Raw genomic sequence first — 19334 nt, forward strand, 5'->3', positions numbered from 1 at the left:
ATTTTGTGGATGCCTCTGCGAACGCCACCTAGTTTAATTATCGTACATTGAAGATTATTTGAGAAAAACTTATTAAATTACCTTGTTGAGAATAGGTACCACTTAACAAGCATTTTGGATAGTGCATTTATTTGCATAAAAAAGTAAATAATAATATGTTAATTATTATATTAGTGTTTATATTACCAAGCATTATTCAGCTGATAATCTATATCTATACTATTATATAAAAATCTAATGGTGTCTGTCTGTATGTGTGTTACTAATAGGTGCAAAAACTACTGAACCAACTGGGCTTAAATTAAACAAAAATATAGCTACCATACCAAGGACCATTATAGGACTATTCACATTTTGATATTGACCGTAGGCTTTGCCCCTTTGGCTTTAAAAGTTCTGAGGTGAGGATTTTAAAAGTAAATATTGATTGGTCTCCATGGCTGCGATTAGAACCCTTATAATGTTTGTTTACATTTGCTTTGACATTTCAATGTAAACAAGAAGAACGCTAAATTGCATATTTCACAATTTCAAACAGCTGATACAAAGAAGTTAAATATAATATTTTCCATGACTATGAGGTAGGTTTATTTTAATCTAACGTTTTATCATGGATTATTTATTCGAAAACTGTCAATGATTATAGAAAATAAAAGATTCTATAACCGTTGCTGTATCAACTCCGGTTGTGCTTTGGATTTTTAAAGCGTCTAATTTATGAAAATAATGTTATTGATATGTTTTCATGGAAACCGTATGAAAATTACAATGTATAGATGTTTCGTATGAATTTGGAGGCTGCTTTAACGGGTGTTCATACGGGAGGGACGATGGCTAAAGGTGTAGTGACGTCATATCTCTAGTGGCTAATGTCTTCTCTTGAGGCAACACGATTACCGTAACGAGACGATGTGATTCCAGTGGCGTTCTTAGGACATAAAAGTTGAATTTTGTTTCTATTAGCATTGGCGGATGTGTAACTATTATATGCAACAGATGTAAAGATTAAAATGTTTCTATTTTGTGTCCTCTTCCCGTTGCAAAGCACGGGTACAACAGCTAGTAATTAATAGTAATAACTAGCTTGAATGTTAAGAAGATTAAGTTGAAATAGTTTAGAAAAATAACCTATTATTAATAATAATACATTATGATTATAACAACTGAAAGTGTAAAAAAAAATACTAACTCACTTCTCACAACTGATGAATAATTTCTAGTTTTTTTAACTGAATCTTATTCTTATATGAAAATGTTGTTTTTTTAGTTTTCCATTTTCCCTGTTGTTTATTTAATGTGAGAAAACAAGAAGGCTAGGCTCAACAAATAATAATAGATTTTGTAGTAACTTTTTAGACCTATTCTAAATTGTGCACAAAAAATACTTGCACAATAAAAAAACAAAAAATAAATGCACAAAAATACAAAAAATGAGTAAAAATATTTGTTCAGATGTAATCACAAGTACCCTAATACATTCAAGTATAAAAGTTGTTTTTATAAAATTGTTTCTGTTGTTTATTAACACACTTTTTAAAGGAACATATAAACGAAACAATGAAGAAATGTCAAGAAAAAACTATTTAATTGATAATCTGCGGTAGGCCTAAATTTTTATTTTTGACATAAATCCTTGTTCCTGCTTGGCGTAACCATTCGCTGGTTTTTTTCTCAAACGTTGTGAGATCGAATGAGGACGGGTGTTGTTGACGAACTACACCTGAAACAAAATTCACACTTGCGTCAATGTCTGTATTCCTGTGTATAAGGTAATATTAGGGTAGGCACAAGATTCACGCTTAGAGCAACATATCTTTTTAATCAATCCTTTGTTTTCTTGATGGCAAAACTTAGATTAATTCATTTTTAACGTTTTCATTTTTAACATTTTTTTAACACGTTTAGTGCTGACTACATCAATTGATGTAGTCGCGACACGAGCGGCCTACATCAATTGATGTAGTTGCGCAACCCCCACTACATTAGTTCAGTATGCGCTCAGCCATTGCCGGGGAACGTTAAAATCGTTGCTAGCCCGTAGCTTATAATGTAAGCTTTATTTTGGTGTAGGTTGGTACTAAAATTTCCCGTAAAATCCCGTCTGACGATGCTTTTGTACCGGTTTTGGGGATTTTCTCTCTTCAAGCCATATTACAAAGCCACTGACTACTGATCCAGGCAGTGCTGCTACCTTTGGGTGTTTTAGGGAACTACTTTCAACCTCGGGGTAACGTAGTACAATCGCCGCTGCTCTTTTGTTTTTCGTCAGATTGAAATATTTGAATGCCAATTGCGTTTGCTGTTGGTACGGCACCGCGCCGGGGCTTCGCCGCCATTGGCGAGCGCCTGTTGGAATGCCTGCCGCACTGAACGTGTTAAGCAAAATCGTTTCTTTTTGAGCTAATAGTTATTTGTGTAACTAGTGGTGAAAGTGGCACTTTGCTGCACACGAGAGCAATGTTTACGCACGAGCCGCAGGCGAGTGTGGAATGATCTCGAGTGCAGCAAAGGCCTTTTTCACTCTTGTTACACATTATATTTTTCCTACAGTCACTATAAAGCATAAATAATTAGTCTTTCAAACACTATGCAACACGTTTTTAGGTTCAGCTGGCAACACAAATGGTGCCCTAGAGAAAGTAGTACCCGCGGTCCATATCACTCCGCTATTTTTCCTCAGCAAGAAATGTGCTCCGCGTTTTGAGAATATAGTTCCGTATGTTTTTGTAATTTGAAGTGGTTTCCGCGCCTAAAAAAATGCTTAAAAGGTATTTTCTTGTTTATTAAGATCGTAGGAAGGTTTTAAAAACGTTTAAAAGAAAAGTCCAGAAAGTTCAGAAATACCAAAACTATAAACACGAAATGACAGGTTAAATCGTAGTTATAATAGTCAATCAGCTGCTCATAGTATAATTATCTTTAAGTGTTGCCAACCTATTTCCAAGCGTACACGGATTACGTGCATAATGGAACCACGCTGTTTTGTGTTGTTTCGTTGGAATCCTGATGTGCGGCAAAGTATAAACCGTACGGAAAAGTATAAACCGTACGGCAAAGTATAAATATGCAGCAATTAGCAGCTTTCTGTACTATAAACAGTACAAGGAAGCCAACTTTGTCGGGTGACTGTAGGAAAACTAACAAGTTGCAATCAAGAAATCAAAGTATTGAAGAGGTTTAAAGAGTACAGTGCAGAAAAAAAGGATAGGTACGGTACATTCTACAGACAAAAAATGTGAGTAACATCATAAATTAATATCATATAGCCTATGATAATTAATTATAAGATGATAAATTAATATAATTAAAATCCATTGATCTAGCCCCTGAACCTTTTTATTGACTAATAATTAGTACGTAACTTTACGCCATACTGCTAAAAATGTATGTAAAGAATAACAAGATGTTTCGCCAGAATGGCATTTTCAAGTGGGGGTATGAAGTAAATGTAGGCTACTGTATGACGTATATGTACATACCAATTATTAGTTAAATAATAAAACTTATGATGGTAAAAACAGGGTTAAAAAATAAATTACTTACTTTGGTTGAGTTGACTTTATAGAAAAATAAATAAATGTCAAATATAGGCCTATCATTGAAAGAATAAATAAAAGTAACATTATAAACCAAATGTTAAAAACTTACGGCAAATCAACTGCACCAATGCAGAGTTCTGCAGACTCCACTTCTTTCCTCCTCTTCCTTCCCAACTAAATTCTCTCGCAAGCTCATTTTTGAATAGTCTTACAAGGATCCGTCTTGTTGAGTCCTCAACACTGGCCCCGCCAACCGTGCGAAGATAACTGACCTGAAACACATTATAAAAATGCTTAACTCTTCAACCTCTATTACTATTATATTAGTTTAACAAGTCTGGTGTTTTATAAAAAGCTTTTTTGTTTAAAAGTACGGTATGTTATTATTTTGGAGTCATACCTAGGTCCACCGCGGTCAATCTCCCCCACGCTAGTTTCCGCAAGGTCTGCGGCCGGCGGAGCATGAGACCAACAATCCCTCCCACTTGCCTCTGAGTCGCACAGTTTGGTTTGGCCGACCTAACCAAACGGTGCGGCGGACAACTGGAGACTACTTCACTCGTAACTACGCCTGCAAAATGTAGGATACTTTACCAAAACACTGCTGTATTGCGGGCTGACTAATGAGACCGTTTTCTGTAAAGTAGTACAGTAACTGTACAAATTACCGAACACTTGCTTGGCTACAAAAAATAATTATTCAATTTTATCTATTCCATGATTATTAATGGTTTGGAAATCCATACACCACTTTACTTACTAATATTAATGGTACAGATTAAGCACATAACATTAGAATGATAATTCACTTTAAACACAAATGCAAATTGTTAACGACAACATTTAATTAAAGACAAATCAATCAAATAACAATAAGCCGTTTAATTATTAACACAAAAGGTTTCGTATGATTAGATTATTCATACTGATAAACCACCTATGGCCATCTATAATAATATTTGGGTTTTCTTTTCCGAGTCGGGTTAGCTCTTCTACTCGACCGATTTTCATAATAATTTTGGCCTCAAACTAAAGGTATGGACGCACTACAGATTTGCAATCAAGAATCGGCATTCATTTTTATTTACGTATATTTCGAGATGTGCACAAAATGTGTCCCTGTACATTTCTTATGGGAGTTAAATTAGTTTTTTTTCAAGTTCGTTTGGCTCTTCTGCCCATCCCATTTTCTTCATTTTGGTCTTAAAATAAAGTTATGCAAGCAAATATTTGTGATCAAACATAATCATTAATTTTTCTAATGTATTACCCAACGAAAAAATTTATTTTTTTTTACTTCAATTAAAGATGTATTTCAGCAGCTCTAACTAAATTACCCTATATGTTTTGGTCTAAAAACCTTTAGTGAAATACCAGCTTTCATTTGAGCTATTAATTATTAAGATTCCGATCTTAATAATCGTACCTAAAGCACTGTTTTAATCCGTTAACTTCAAGATACTGTATCGCTCAATCAGAAAACATAAATTTGATTATATCTTGGATGTGGAATTTAGTTTGTGATATTTTTACTCAATTCAAATTACGTTATTCTATTTGTTTTGACCTAAGAACCTTCAGTGAAATACCAGCTTCCATTTGATTTATTGATTATTAAGATCGGACGTACCTAAAGGACACACCTAAATCACGAACAACACAAATTGTTCAAAAAATAGAGTTATTTATCATCGATTTATAGTCAAACGATCTTGCTTGCAACCTCAACAGTAACTGTCGACTTTGACGGGTTTCATCTAGTCAATCTTTAAAAAAATCTAACTTTCATAATTATTTGCAAATCTACACAAATTAGGCTTACCAATGACCTATTAATTAATAAAATCGGTTTAGTAGAACTGTAGATTTAATTGTACAAAGTTTAACAACAACATCTTTCATTCAGTATTTTCTCACCACTATAAATTGGGAGGTTGCTTAACGTTTTTGAAAATAGAGTAACTTTTAAATGGTGAAGAAATCGACCAAGTGGACAGTGATATTCTTGATAGAGAATAAAATTTCCTACAAATTACTATCATGTATTTCCTGAAAATACTCAATAAAGACAGTCTAAAGTTGGCTACAAATATAAACTTGGAAAAAAGGCGTTTTAAATGTATTATTGTTTATTTTCATTTTTTCTCCTCAAAAAGTAATAAAATCACACTTTCATAACTATTTGCAAATTTACACGAATTAGGCTTTCCAACGATTAAGTAACAAAATCAGGCAGGAATTTTAAATTTTATGATTTTTACATAGATTTGTTTTTCTAACAAAATATATGGATGAAGTATAATTTAAAACATGCTATGTAAATTAATGGTATGTTTCGGGAATAAATAGTTTTATTTTAAAACGAGCTGTTGGCCCGTCCTACGTACGGAAATCGAGCAGTCCATTAAAATTGTATATAGTTATATCAATATGTCTATTCCTAATTCAAGCATAGTTTAAGCAGTTCAAAGTTTATTGTAAAGAAAAAGCTACCAAGATTAATTAAAACTTTGGTCGCTGTTACTTTCCCAACCTGTCCTCAAAAATTCGGGTGGTAAAACAATTTTCATAAGCTTTCTTTTGAAGTCTCGTGAGCTTCGATTCGTATAAAGCAATGGTTAAAGAATCTTACTTAATTTCTATAATCAATGACAAAATCACAGAGTAAATAAACTAACCTCATAGTTCTTAGAATATTTGTATATTCAACCAGCTGTTAGTTATAACAAATTATATTGCACTAAAACAAACTAAAGATTTTATAGACTGTTAAAAAATTAAATTAGAACATCTATTATTTTAATTTTACTTTGTATATTTAAATTATCTCTCGTCCTCTAACCGAATAAATAAACGTATCAATTATTAAAGCATTACACATAGCATATAAAGTCAACCCTACGTATGTCATTTCATTTTCATCCAAATGCTGAATTTTTGTCGAAAACGCTGATTGTTTACAGCTGTTACGTTAAGCAAATTGTATTATACCAAAACCTAGAGTAGAATGTTAGCGTCGGCTGCTGGACTTGTTAAAATTTTAAACTTAACTAAAAAAAAACTGAAACCCTAAACTAAAATTGTGGCTTCGACATTCCCTAGTTCCCAAAATTGGCTTCTTTAAAATCTTTCTTTCAACGCAAAAATGATGAAAATCCGTCAAGTGGTTGATTCAGAATCGTGAAATAAAAAAAAACCTGTTACGTTTTAATATATAAGATAACGTACACATTTTTGTAATATTCCTGGAATTAGTTTGGGTTTTAGCGAATTTCCCTATAGGGAAGTAGCTATTACCGTAGGTCTCATGGTAAGACCTAAGCCCAGGACCGATTTACTTTTTCATTTTGATGTCCCCAGAGGCCAAAAACACCATTCGTTCAAATTTTTATATATCTATATATAGATATATATATATATATATATGTGTCCATCCGCACGATAACTTGAATAATTATTGTCCGATTTTGATAAAATTTGGTTTGAAGGTGTAAGGCGGGATAAACTTGAATGAGTTCGCGAACCAGCATGATCGGACTATGGGAACGGGGGTTTATGGGGGGTTTTATGGGGTAAAAATAGGTTTTTCCCATTTTTGACCCTAAAAACACAAAATTTTACAATTTCTTTTTAAACCATTTTGTAGAGCTTAAAAAAACAAATAATTTAGTATATTGAAGCGTTATTACGTGCCTAATTGTTATGGAGAAAATTCAAAAAAATTGTAATTTTAAAATTCCCATGTTATTCTTATGGAGAATAAGTCAACTGTTGTAGTTTGTTTGTTTATGAACATATTTTGATTGATTTTGGAAAATACTTTTATTTCTTACTAAACTATTTTCATTTTATAAAAAAAATCTTTTTTACCCTCCCTGTTGCAGCAAACCTAAGTACTCGTTAAACTAATTCTATTTAAATAGGAAATAAATGAGCTATTTTTATGAAGGCATTTTAGTGTAAATCCAATCAGGTCGATGGAAATTCGCTTAGTCTGCAGGTTTGCTGTGGCGGGGGTATTTTTTTGAGTACTGAATTCAAAACATTTAAAGTTATGCGTTAAGTGTCATAGTTGAGCGGGCCACAATAATTCTGAATGAGGAAATAATTAGAAAAAGGAGTAAGATTGTAATAGGTTTTTAAATTGCTTAACGCAGGCAATCTACTGAATACACGGGTTATTATAATTGTTCTGACTGAAAATTTGTATACACGTTTTCATTGATTTTGGTTTCATTGAACGGAATTAGAAAACAACGTGCAGTTCTTGATGCAAACTTAATAATAGAAATGGCAATGAGAATGGTGAGATGTTTAATCATAATCAATTCAGACTATTGTAGCCCATAAGTTTACATGAAACATAGTTCAATATACATTATAATCAAACACGTAAAATGTTTGGTTACTCCACTAAGTGTCATTTTTCAACTATAAGTTCGAAATTAGGCATTAACCGTTAACCATGAACAATAATAAAAGTAAAATAGTTTCTTGAAGAGGATTGTGGACGACTCCCAGCAACTGTTTAAAACTGTTTTAAGCTAAGTTCCATTTTAACAAACTTAACACTAAATATAATTCTATCTTGAAACACAGTAATGAAAAATCATTTAACAATACTCTCTTAGTAGCAAAAGATAGACATACAATATGGGGTTTCTCCATATATCAACACACAATGATAAAGTAGGCACATAAAAGGTGGCGAATTAGACTTGCGAGGGGATACAAACAAAGAAACGGTATTTAGGGGTGCTTAGCCTGATGAAATGGACGATGCGGCACGACATGCAACACACGCGTGTTGTGGCTATTTAATTGGCAGACGTGCAGTCAAGGGCGGGTACGACCCTCGTGTGGATATTGTAGGGAGGGGGGGGGGGTAATGCAAACGTGGTGGAATTGGTATCCGTGAAAGGTATACTGGTGAGAGGGGAAATGGTGCTTTTGGATTTTAAATGCTTTGTTGTTGTGGGATTTGTTTTTGTTTTAATGAAAATGTTTGATGTTATTTTCGTGGTTATATCTGTGATTTTGGATGTTATTTAATGTACTGCGTTCTATGAGGAATACTTAATTTGACTAATAATGTTATATCTAAAGAGATTGTTTGGCAGTATCTGCTTGGAGTTGTGGTACCTCAACTTGTTATAGTGGTTAGATTCGTTGGGAAGCGATACTTTGCTTTGTGGAGGAGAGGAATGGATTATTCCAGTAAATAAATGTTTGCAAAAGTTAACCAAATAATAAATTTTAGCAGGATGTACCTAAATGAGATTTTCAGCCTCAGTATTGTGTAGCTGATTAGAACTTTACTAATTACTAGTTCAATGGTTTTAACGCCAGAATGGTCACATTAAACTACAGGGAGATTCATATGTATATACACAACTGTAATTTGATGTAGCTCGCCAAGATATCATGCCAGTTGTATCCAACTATGTCAAATTAAAGGCAAATTAATGAGGTTTCATGTATACAGATGATCATTGTTGCGGCTTCAGTCAAAATTTCAGGCGTGTCAAGTATTGAGGATAGTGCTAGGACTGCTGCTATATATGGGGGGTTTCGTTCAGTTGTGGTTGTATAAAGATGGTGGAGACGTGTAAAAGGGTTACTCGGACCTTTACATTCTAGACCAGAAACAGTCTTCATTAAAAGTTAGTGGAAAGGCAAAAAAAAGGTCTTAGACAAACAGAAATCTGGGCGAGCACGTGTTTCCGTCACCGAAGAAATGTAAAATGTATCAAACAATGTAAATTGCATTTCTTAGCTCTTATTTTTTTGAAAAAATAAATTGTGTATATACTTATTAATCACCCTGTACTTAGAATGGTTTGAAACTGTACCTAGCTCTCCTCTATCATTGGGGTTTTAACAAATGATACTAGACAAACAGCTCGTCTTAGTTCAAAACATATGATCGCCCTCATTCTACTGTCATACTCAGCAATATGTACAAAAAATGTTACGCCTAATTTTTTATTTAAGGGATTAAGTGTGGATTCTAAATAAGGGGGAAATACTTACGTACAAACGTTCAAAAGCGACCCCTTGGTAATAATTAGTTTATACATATTTTTTTGATACATAATATATTTCGTTGACGTTTTTTCCCCGTGTTCTATCGCATGAAAAATTAACTCAGCGTATAACAGATATTTGTCTTAATCGTGCTAGTATTTCCCTATGTCTGCGGCTACAGAATGACCGCACATCACACCACTATGGCCAGGGAGGTTACGTCGTAAGCCTTATTGATTGGCCGGCATGCAGCTAACAGAGCTGCTAACAGCTTAACCTCCAGTTGGAAAATCGTTGGTGCTTTATTCTTAGTTTTATTTAAAGTCTTAATCGAAACACCCTGATTGACCCTCCAGCAGAACTCAGCCAATTTAGTTTTCAATTCACATTACAAGTTAGTTAAAGTTACCTTCAAATCCAACATTTACGATTGAAAACCTTTCAAAACATGTTTATGCACCAAAGGTAAATTGGATTAGGATAACTGTATAAAAATATCAGTCCAGGATTGTATTTTTTGGAAAGATCCTACAGCTGAACTAACTTCTCGAATAACTTGATTGTAAATATTGGATATATTTGGAATATGCGTGCATGTCTATAAGATAAAGTTCATACGGTATTGAGCGTCCGATATTCTGTATCTTTCTATAGTTTGGCCAAGCGTAGAACTTAGTCGTTGAAACTTAGTTGATTATATAGAAACATGTTTGTATAAAGAGATAATAATTAATTATACGTTTTATGGCGGTGGTGGGATATCCTCTCTCCAATACCGAGGTATAGTAGTTATAGCTGAAGGGCTTATCTTTTCTTTTCTACAGATTAAGGTGGGCTCCGAACCACCAAGCAGTGGCATTATTACGCAGATAATGCTAAGGTTGGTAAATGAGAATTAACGTGCTCCAACAATAAGAAAAAGTATAAAATTAAGCACACAACCTGTTATGGTCAACTTTTAACCGTATACTTCTTACCATACCTAACTAACTGTGTATTGTTAGGGATAGGTAGCTTGGTGTATTTATAGTTAGGGTTTTATACATCTTCAAATATTGTATTAAATGACTGTTTTTACAAGTGAGTAGTTACGATCCAAGCAAACCCAAAATTGTTTCAATACAATTGTGTTCAAATTCTCCAACTTTAGAGAACTCTATCGCATATTGAGAACTTCCTAAAGGCAACTGACTATAAAACGGGTGTTTCTACGCAATAGATCAGTACAAGGTTAAGGGTAAATATTATGTTCATTGTAAATCATTCAAATTTTACAATTTGCGATATTGTAAATTTCCCCCGTTTCACCTATTCTATACAGTTTTGCATCAAGATATCCATATTTAATCAATTTCCCCCAGTTTTCACCATCTACGTCGTTGACAGCTGAGTCAACAGATTTTCCTTCTCCTCAAGGGCTCCTTACCTCTCGAGGCGAACCTAAGCGTTGCCCTGGCAACCGCTTGGGAATTTATCCTGGCGCCGAGCTTTGTGAGCGAATTCGTCCTACAATTTCTTTCCAAACCGCTGCCGGGTGAGAATCCCAAACTCCTTCCAGATTTCCAGTTTTCAAATAGACTTCCACTGTCATTGCTGTAGAATAAATTCTTGCTGTGATATCTTATATGATAGCGCGATAGCCTGGACAGCTTGGTGAATCTTATGCTATAACATTTTCTGTGAAACCAGTCAAATACATCGGTAATTGTTCTTAGTGCTTCTATGCTTTTGGCAAGCGAAGTTAGTTAGACTCAAAATACCGTACTAATGAAACAATAAAGTAGTATCTCTTCCTTACTACTTTCCAAATACACAAAAGCATCCTGGAATTAATTTTCCTTGAAAGGCACACTTTCGTTGAATAGTAGTTAGATCGTATAACTAGTGATGTGGGCCGGGTAAATACCCAGTGGGTAGGTAAATATAAATTGGGTATTTACCTGGGTATTTACCCCAGGCCTGGGTAAATACCCAAAAACTGGGTATTTATAATTTTTATTAAAGTTAGAGAAGATTGAGATGTTTTTTTGCAATTATTACCCTGTAAGGATAGTAAAATGATGATAAAATGTGTTGAAAAAAATTTCATATGGTCACTACTAGCATTTTACTTCTGGGTACAATCGCCATAAATACCCAGGTCTGAGCATAAAGCATAATTGGCATAAATACCCTGGTCCCATGGTTGCACTGGTCCTGACTACTTATGATTTTTTAATTTCTATGCTAGATAGATGAATTTATTTTATTGAAAGTGAAAAAAAAATAATTTGTAAAGTAATAATTATTATTTAGAAAGACAAGGAAAATTTAACCTAGTAGTGGCCTATGTGTCAACTTAAGAAAATAATTAAAATTCAATCCGTAGGATGGCAGGATTTAATAATATTTTTGTTCTAGACAATTTGTTGGTAGGCCTATCAATGGTATCAAAATAAAAAAACTAATTTCATAAACTTGTGATACAAAACATTTGAATCTATAGCACAATAAATCTTTCAACAATTCCTGGATATTTATAAATAAAAATAATTTTGTTTATGTTATTTAATTGGTTATAAATTTATAAAATGATAAAAATTGAAATAGCCACAGCCTTTTTTTAATATACTATTTTTTAGTAAGTTAAATATAACTGATGTTACTCGATTTAAGACACAAAACCCCATGCTTATTGAGAAACTTTCTGTATTATAAAAAAAAGGGTGCTAAATCATTAAATAAAAGGAAGCCTACTAGCAAAGCGTCAAGTTACTGTAAAAGGTGTTATAGACTATTCTAATTAATCATGTAATGATAACAATAACATATTAAGGGGTAAATATAAATGAATTTCAGTCGATTTCATAAATACCCAAAATACCCGGGTATGGATTTTGGGTACTTACCCGGGTAAATACCCAGGGTACTTACCCGGGTAAATACCCAGGGTATTTACCCCGAGTTTTAAATACCCGGGTATTTTACATCACTACGTATAACTTATGTCTAAACGCTTGCCAATGTGGATACTATGTGATCTTATACTGAACAAGGATAGGTCTCTGAGGACTGAGGCTATGTATTGGAGAACCTTCTTTTAAAGCTATTTATTCATCGTAAAATGCTATCATGCGAGTTCAGAGACATGTTTTATGGTTATCTTTAAATCATACAGCTAAATAGCGACCTTTGTGACCTTTCATAAGATGTTTTATAAAATTACTTCTAGATCAGAACACACAAGAAAAACAAAAAGTATAATTTTTTCTTACGTCATGTTGGAAGTACAGTAGTAGCCAGGAAAATCCATTTTATTTGTAATAAAAAAAAACATATTGATCAACTTGTATTCCCAAATAAACATTCAACATAACTTAAATTCAACTAATCGACTTCAAAAACTGTTACGGTTAAACTTATAAAGCATCCAATTTTCAAAACAAGAACCGATATTGAAACGTTGAATTAATTAAAATACACTGACATTTATACAGCTAAAACAACAGATTGGAAGAACTGTATTAAGTTTCGTATAATATCCAGCATTTTTCCAGTGATGGAAATTAGTTGGAATGAATTATGAATCGGTGGGCGGAAAGTTATAATTGACAGCGCAGCTAATATCTCGTTCACTTGTTGCTACCCTTAGGTGAAGGACGCTCTCTGCCAAATAGGAGTTATTAGTTCGATTTTCTGTGTCAACATCCCTTCTATCTTTTGGAGCAAGTTTCAGGAAAAGGTCACATTGTATCTTTGTGTCATTTTAGCGAATTTCCCAAATAGGGAATAAGCTATTACCGTAGGTTTCATGGTAAGACTTGGACCCGGGACCGATTTACTTTTTCATTTCGATGTCCCTAGAAGCCAAAAACAACATCCGTTCAAATTCATATAACATGTTTATGGTGTTTGTGCTTGTTTAACCTAATGTTACCTATTTGAAGAGATTTAATTTAAAATCAAATAAAATAAGATTCAATCATTGTCAGCAGATGTTCAGTAAATAATTCAAAAGATCACGGAAAATTGTGCCCTTTCTTGAAATCGTTTACTGTTGAAATAATTTTGTAATTAATTTTTTAGAGACGTCTTTATCATTCTCAGAAATAGAAAAAAAATACAATGAGATCTAATTTACTATACCCAAAACTTTGCGTTCGGCCAGCTGATCCATTTACTATTAAAGTAATGTATTTGTTATGTTTTGTTTTTCAAAATATAACATACCGCAATTAATTGTCAACCGTTAAAAAGATGATTTTATTTTATCCATTACAAAAATGTTGTTGTGTGTTTTCTAATTTGGACCGTCGCGTTTTGGGCTTTGTTTTTTACATTACCTTGTTTACGAAATGTGTGAAAACGACTGTTTAACTTTCAAGCTAACTTGCAACCAGAGAAAACCAACCAGCCGGTTCGATGAACTGAAGTCAAAATTGAAAAGGAAGACTCTTCCTTTCTTTACCCCTAAAGAAGTCGTCGTGCACAACAGCGAGAATGATTGCTGGGTTAGTTTTCTGGGGATTGTGAGGGATTTGACACCTCTCGTTCGAGAATATCAGGGAACTAGAGAAGTAATGCCTGTGTTAGCGTTCGCTGGTAAAGACATTTCCCACTGGTTCGACCCCAGAACAGGAGAAATTAAGCATCACATTCATCCAGTGACCGGAGTGCGAGTGCCTTACACACCTCACGGGCCTGTCCCTCATGTACTTCCCCAGGTACCTTCCTCGGAATGGAGACCCCTGGACACTCTCCCGTGGTGGTTCGACGTGGACCTGGTCGTGGGGTATGTAACCCGCGCCGCTCGACCTATCAGGATCAACAACAAACTCACCGGGGAGGAGGTGACCTTGGAAGTCTGTTCGGAAGACACCCTGGACAGGATACTGCAGCGATACTCTATGTTCAACTCGTCAGCTACAGGGTACACGTGGAAGTACGAGACGAGAACTCTCAACTCTACATGGACCTTGGATGAGAACGGTATACCAGACATGAGGCTCAAGTTGAGACAGTTGAGACTTCCTGAAGACCTGTACGTGCCTTGTTTGATGCTATACTTTAACGATGATCATCGCGATTAAAATCATTAATTCGGACTTATTTGAAATGGATGGTTCAAAATCTACTTACGTATTCTTCAAATGATTTAATACTATTAAATTCCGATTGTTAAAGTATACTGCACTGTTTGTATGTTTGGGATGATAATATAATAAATATCGATGGTGTAAACGAGACGTATAATCTCTATTCTTGATAGAAATCTCAAATACTTTTATTTTGGCACTTGTAAAGTGGATTTAAGCTTGCGGGACTTGTGGTATTGGAATTAAACTTGAAGTCCTGCGTTCACAATCTGCCGTTTGAATCGAAAACCTATTGTTTATGTCTTGCATTAACTTTGGTGAATGCCTTTATTTAGGGGTAGATTTTTAAGGTATAAAACACATAGATTATAGTGTTTGTTTTGGTCAAACTAGTTTTCAGTTTAATGTTATTACTATTTCGTGTGCGTCTACTGCGAATTTCGTTTTACCATTGAGCTATTTAAATAAAATGGAATAAAGCAGCTGTAAAATCAATCGATAGTAGGTTTTTTGCAACGGGGGGGGGGGGGGGGGATATTTGTCAAAAGGAGTATTTTGTAATCTAATGTATTTCTTGTACTTGTATAAAATGGCACCTAAATTGTAATAAATTATTCCTTGGAACAAGGTACTTACTATACCTACAAGACCCTCTCGATACAAAATCAGCGATTATTATCCTGGTTTTAGCTTGAGGTAATATTCCGACCATCTTAGGCTCGCGCCCGGTTCTAAATCACAGGATTAGCAACAATTTCAAGCAGTAAACACACTATCTTTTATTTCATTTTATTTTATTTCGAAAACAATACACAATAAGTACCTGCGGTAAAGGAGGTACGTTGAACACGTGGTATGGTGGCGGCGTTGTGACCGTATTGATCGATCTTACGCCGGACTGTAGCCTGTAGCCCCTCTCGCGACCCACTACATTTACACCATTACATACTCTACGAACAAAAATGTAAAATATATGGGGTCTATATGTCTTTTTAACACGCAAAACCACCTTTACAAATCCAGCTAAATCCACCTAAATTATAAGCTCTATTAGATTATTCCCATTCGGATAACCTAGAGCTCTACCTCATCCCTCGTCATCTGTCTGTTTTCAACAATAACGCAAATCCCCAAGAACCGAATCAGTACAAGTAGTGCGCGAATATATTTATAGTGGTTCCTAAGCCTTATTCCTATTTCGATTTCGATCTACTTCTGCCCCTGGGTATTCAATATTTTAAAAGTTAGGCTCATGTCCCGTCGGCTGTTATTGAACCGCCACGATTTTTATGGCCGTCCCGAGATACTTGAACCGCCACGATCATTAGAGCGGATTATAAGGGTCAGTTTTGCAGGGTTGAAAAACAGTTGAACTGCCACGTGGGTTCTGCAGGTAGCGAGGGAACTTTTTGAATTATTTATCCCTCCAATTTCCCACTTAGATACAGGATGGACTAGGAGTCAAGATTCAAGGCTACTGCGAGCAAAAAACTATGTAGTTCCTAGTACAGAAACACAATGTAAGTATTAAGGATATACGTTTTCTCATAGTTCCTTCCTATTTTTATTTTTTTTAGAAACATATTACGTATTTATTTCTACGTTTGTACGTTAATTCAGTGTTTCGTGTTAGCCTCATTTTGGGCCTGAAATTCCAGCTCATACATCGACATTTTTGTGAAACCTAAGTAATGTATACAGGGGGTAAAACTTTGACTTGGTGGCACAAATAATTTTTCTTGAGGGGGTTGAAATTCCATTCCGTACAACGCCATTTCTCTGAAATCTTAGAAATATGTACAGGGGGTAAAACTTCCGGCAACCCGGAGAATTCACGCATAGTATAGACGGTGTGGTATTCGTTATATGTCTAGATTTGTACATAACTGTTAACATAAGTATGCAGTAAGCAGGTAAATTTGGTTTTTGCATAAATCCTCAAGCTTTAAATGCATTGAGGAACCATGTTTTGAGTTACATTGACCGCAATTCTTAAGTCCACAATTGTATCCATATTGTCCGTCAGCTGTAAAAATAATCACAGTTCAAAATCAGTGATACATTGATGTATAGTTGACAATGGTGAACACGATTTTTCCTACAGTCACCAGACAAAGTTGGCTTCCTTGCACTGTTTATAGTACAGAAAGCTGCTAATTGTTGAATTTACTTACTTTGTCGCACGGTTTATACTTGGTCGTACGATTTAGGCCTATACTTTGGCGCACATCAGGATTCAAACCAAACAACACAAAACAGTGTGGTTTTATTATGCTAATCCGTGTATACTTGGAAATAGCTTGGCAACACTTAAAAGATAATAATACTATGATAACTGTACTAGAGTTATTGTACTATGATAACCTGTACTAATAACTACAGTTGGTTGCTTGAATTAGGCCTATTATTGTTCCTTGAATCTTGACTCTTAGTCCATCTTATATCTAAGTGGGAAACTGGAGGGATAAACATTTCAAAAAGTTCCCTCGCTACCTGCAGAACCCCTGTGGCAGTTCAACTGTTTTTCAACCCTGCGAAGCTGACCCTTATAATCCGCACTAATGATCGTGGCGGTTCAAGTATCTCGGGACGGTCATAAAACTCGTGGCGGTTCAATATTCCCCGTCCCGTCACAAAACGCAGGTAAAGGCACTATCATATATATTTTAGGCACTACTGGTATTTTAGGTACTACTGTAGTATGTACGTTCTTTATGCATTACGAAACGGTTCATCCAACACTGTACGTTTTTGGTATACCTTTCTATATCTGGTATGATTTCTGTCTTTTTTCCCGGGGGTTCAAAGTTCTGAAAGAATGTTTTGGAATGAAAATACAGATTAGTCTCAATGTACAAAATAGAAAACTACAATGTTTACATTTGCTGTATTTTTGTTTTCAAATGTATTAAAAATTATGCTTTCGTACAGCTGACTAAAACAGTAAAACAGCATTTTTCGTAACATAAAGACCATTGATGATAGAAGCAGTTTTTCCTTCCTTCCACCACGAGTTTTTCCTATAATAATGGGTCATGTTATATATTGATAATAACTGATTTATACACTAGCATAAGTATCCTATTCTTTGACAATACCTTGTTTATATTCACGGACATACTAAAATCACGCAAAACACGAAAAAAAACTATAGAAGACTATTAGAGCTGTTTAAGGATACTATAAAACGCCCATAAATAAATGGTCTATGAAAACTTAATCTACCAACTAAGATAATTCTTAACTGATTGAAGTTTATTTTGTATGAAACCTATGTATATTGTAGGATACCTAAATTAGCTTATTCTACACTCATATATATTATATAGACTCGATTTTAGGTTTTTTACAACTCGACTCAAGGCTAACTGGACAATAGGGTTAAAATTGTACTAATATAAATATAACGTATAATATAATATAAAGAAGTATCTCTACTCCCAAGGCATCAATAGTAGAGGGGTGAATATGAATTAATGTGACAAATAAAAATCACCATACATCAGTACATCATCAGTACGGAGATGCAAGCAGGATTTGAATGAAAGATGAGCGAGTTTACTAAAATTCACAAGAATAAATATAAATCCATGGAAAAAACTAATAAAAAATGGTTCTAGTGTGCAAATATTGTACCGCTTTGTTAGCTCATTCTCGCAGCGTTGCAATGTAAATGTATTTCCAAACGTGTTTTTAAAACGAAGCTTCATTTGTAAACCCCGCCACCCCAGCGTCGCACCTCCACGATGGAACAAGCGTATGTTAATGATTGCATCGTGTTGCAGGGTATATCTACAACCCCAAGGAGGCCAGGATACGCAAGGTGCTGCGAGAACAGATTAGAGTCCGCCACCCCAGCGTCGCACCTCCACGATGGAAAAGCGTATGTTAATGATTGCATCGTGTTGCAGGGTATATCTACAACCCCAAGGAGGCCAGGATACGCAAGGTGTTGCGAGAACAGATTAAGAGTCCGCCACCCCAGCGTCGCACCTCCACGATGGAACAAGCGTCTGTTAATGATTGTGTTGTGTTGCAGGGTACATCTACAACCCCAAGGAGGCCAGGATACGCAAGGTGCTGCGAGAACAGATTAAGAGTCCGCCACCCCAGCGTCGCACCTCCACGATGGAACAAGCGTCTGTTAATGATTGTGTTGTGTTGCAGGGTATATCTACAACCCCAAGGAGGCCAGGATACGCAAGGTGCTGCGAGAACAGATTAAGAGTCCGCCACCCCAGCGTCGCACCTCCACGATGGAACAAGCGTCTGTTAATGATTGTGTTGTGTTGCAGGGTATATCTACAACCCCAAGGAGGCCAGGATACGCAAGTCGCTTCGAGAACAGATTAGAGTCCGCCACCCCAGCGTCACACCTCCACGATGGAACAAGCGTCTGTTAATGATTGCATCGTGTTGCAGGGTATATCTACAACCCCAAGGAGGCCAGGATACGCAAGGCGCTGCGAGAACAGATTAGAGTCCGCCACCCCAGCGTCACACCTCCACGATGGAACAAGCGTATGTTAATGATTGTGTCGTATTGCAGGGTATATCTACAACCCCAAGGAGACCAGGATACGCAAGGCGCTGCAAGAACAGAGTAGAGTCCGCAACCCCAGCGTCGCACCTCCACGATGGAACAAGCGTCTGTTAATCATGAATCGCCAATCTTTCGTCTCGCCTGTTGTAA

General features: G+C 35.4%; 1 protein-coding gene and 1 long non-coding RNA gene across 3 annotated transcripts in view; one reads left to right on the forward strand and one right to left on the reverse strand.

The window, feature by feature from the left end:
* Positions 1–1562: 1562 nt before the first annotated feature.
* Positions 1563–19334, reverse strand: part of LOC128993610 (uncharacterized) — a 36505-nt gene continuing 18733 nt past the window's right edge. The window contains exons 2-4 of one of the 2 annotated variants that reach the window (XR_008490777.1): positions 3940–4110; positions 3649–3811; positions 1563–1720 (exon numbers count right to left, since the gene is read on the reverse strand). This is a non-coding gene — a long non-coding RNA (uncharacterized LOC128993610). The remainder of the gene's footprint in view (positions 1721–3648; positions 3812–3939; positions 4111–19334) is intronic. The other variant, XR_008490778.1, reaches the window with a different exon arrangement.
* On the forward strand, positions 13862–14660 carry LOC128993609 (cytochrome b5 domain-containing protein 1-like). Its single transcript, XM_054417608.1, has one exon. It carries the CDS (start codon positions 13901–13903, stop codon positions 14633–14635), a length of 735 nt encoding a protein of 244 aa, XP_054273583.1. The 5' UTR covers positions 13862–13900; the 3' UTR covers positions 14636–14660.

Source organism: Macrosteles quadrilineatus, unplaced genomic scaffold, assembly GCF_028750875.1.
Source record: "Macrosteles quadrilineatus isolate MER2022 unplaced genomic scaffold, UCM_ALF_1.0 Scaffold_4__1_contigs__length_99947679, whole genome shotgun sequence".
NCBI classification, from domain to species: Eukaryota; Metazoa; Arthropoda; class Insecta; order Hemiptera; family Cicadellidae; genus Macrosteles; species Macrosteles quadrilineatus.

Bases quoted from the DNA above. Each gene is read 5' to 3' on its own strand.
- LOC128993609 (XM_054417608.1), top strand. From the start codon at position 13,901: ATGTGTGAAAACGACTGTTTAACTTTCAAGCTAACTTGCAACCAGAGA.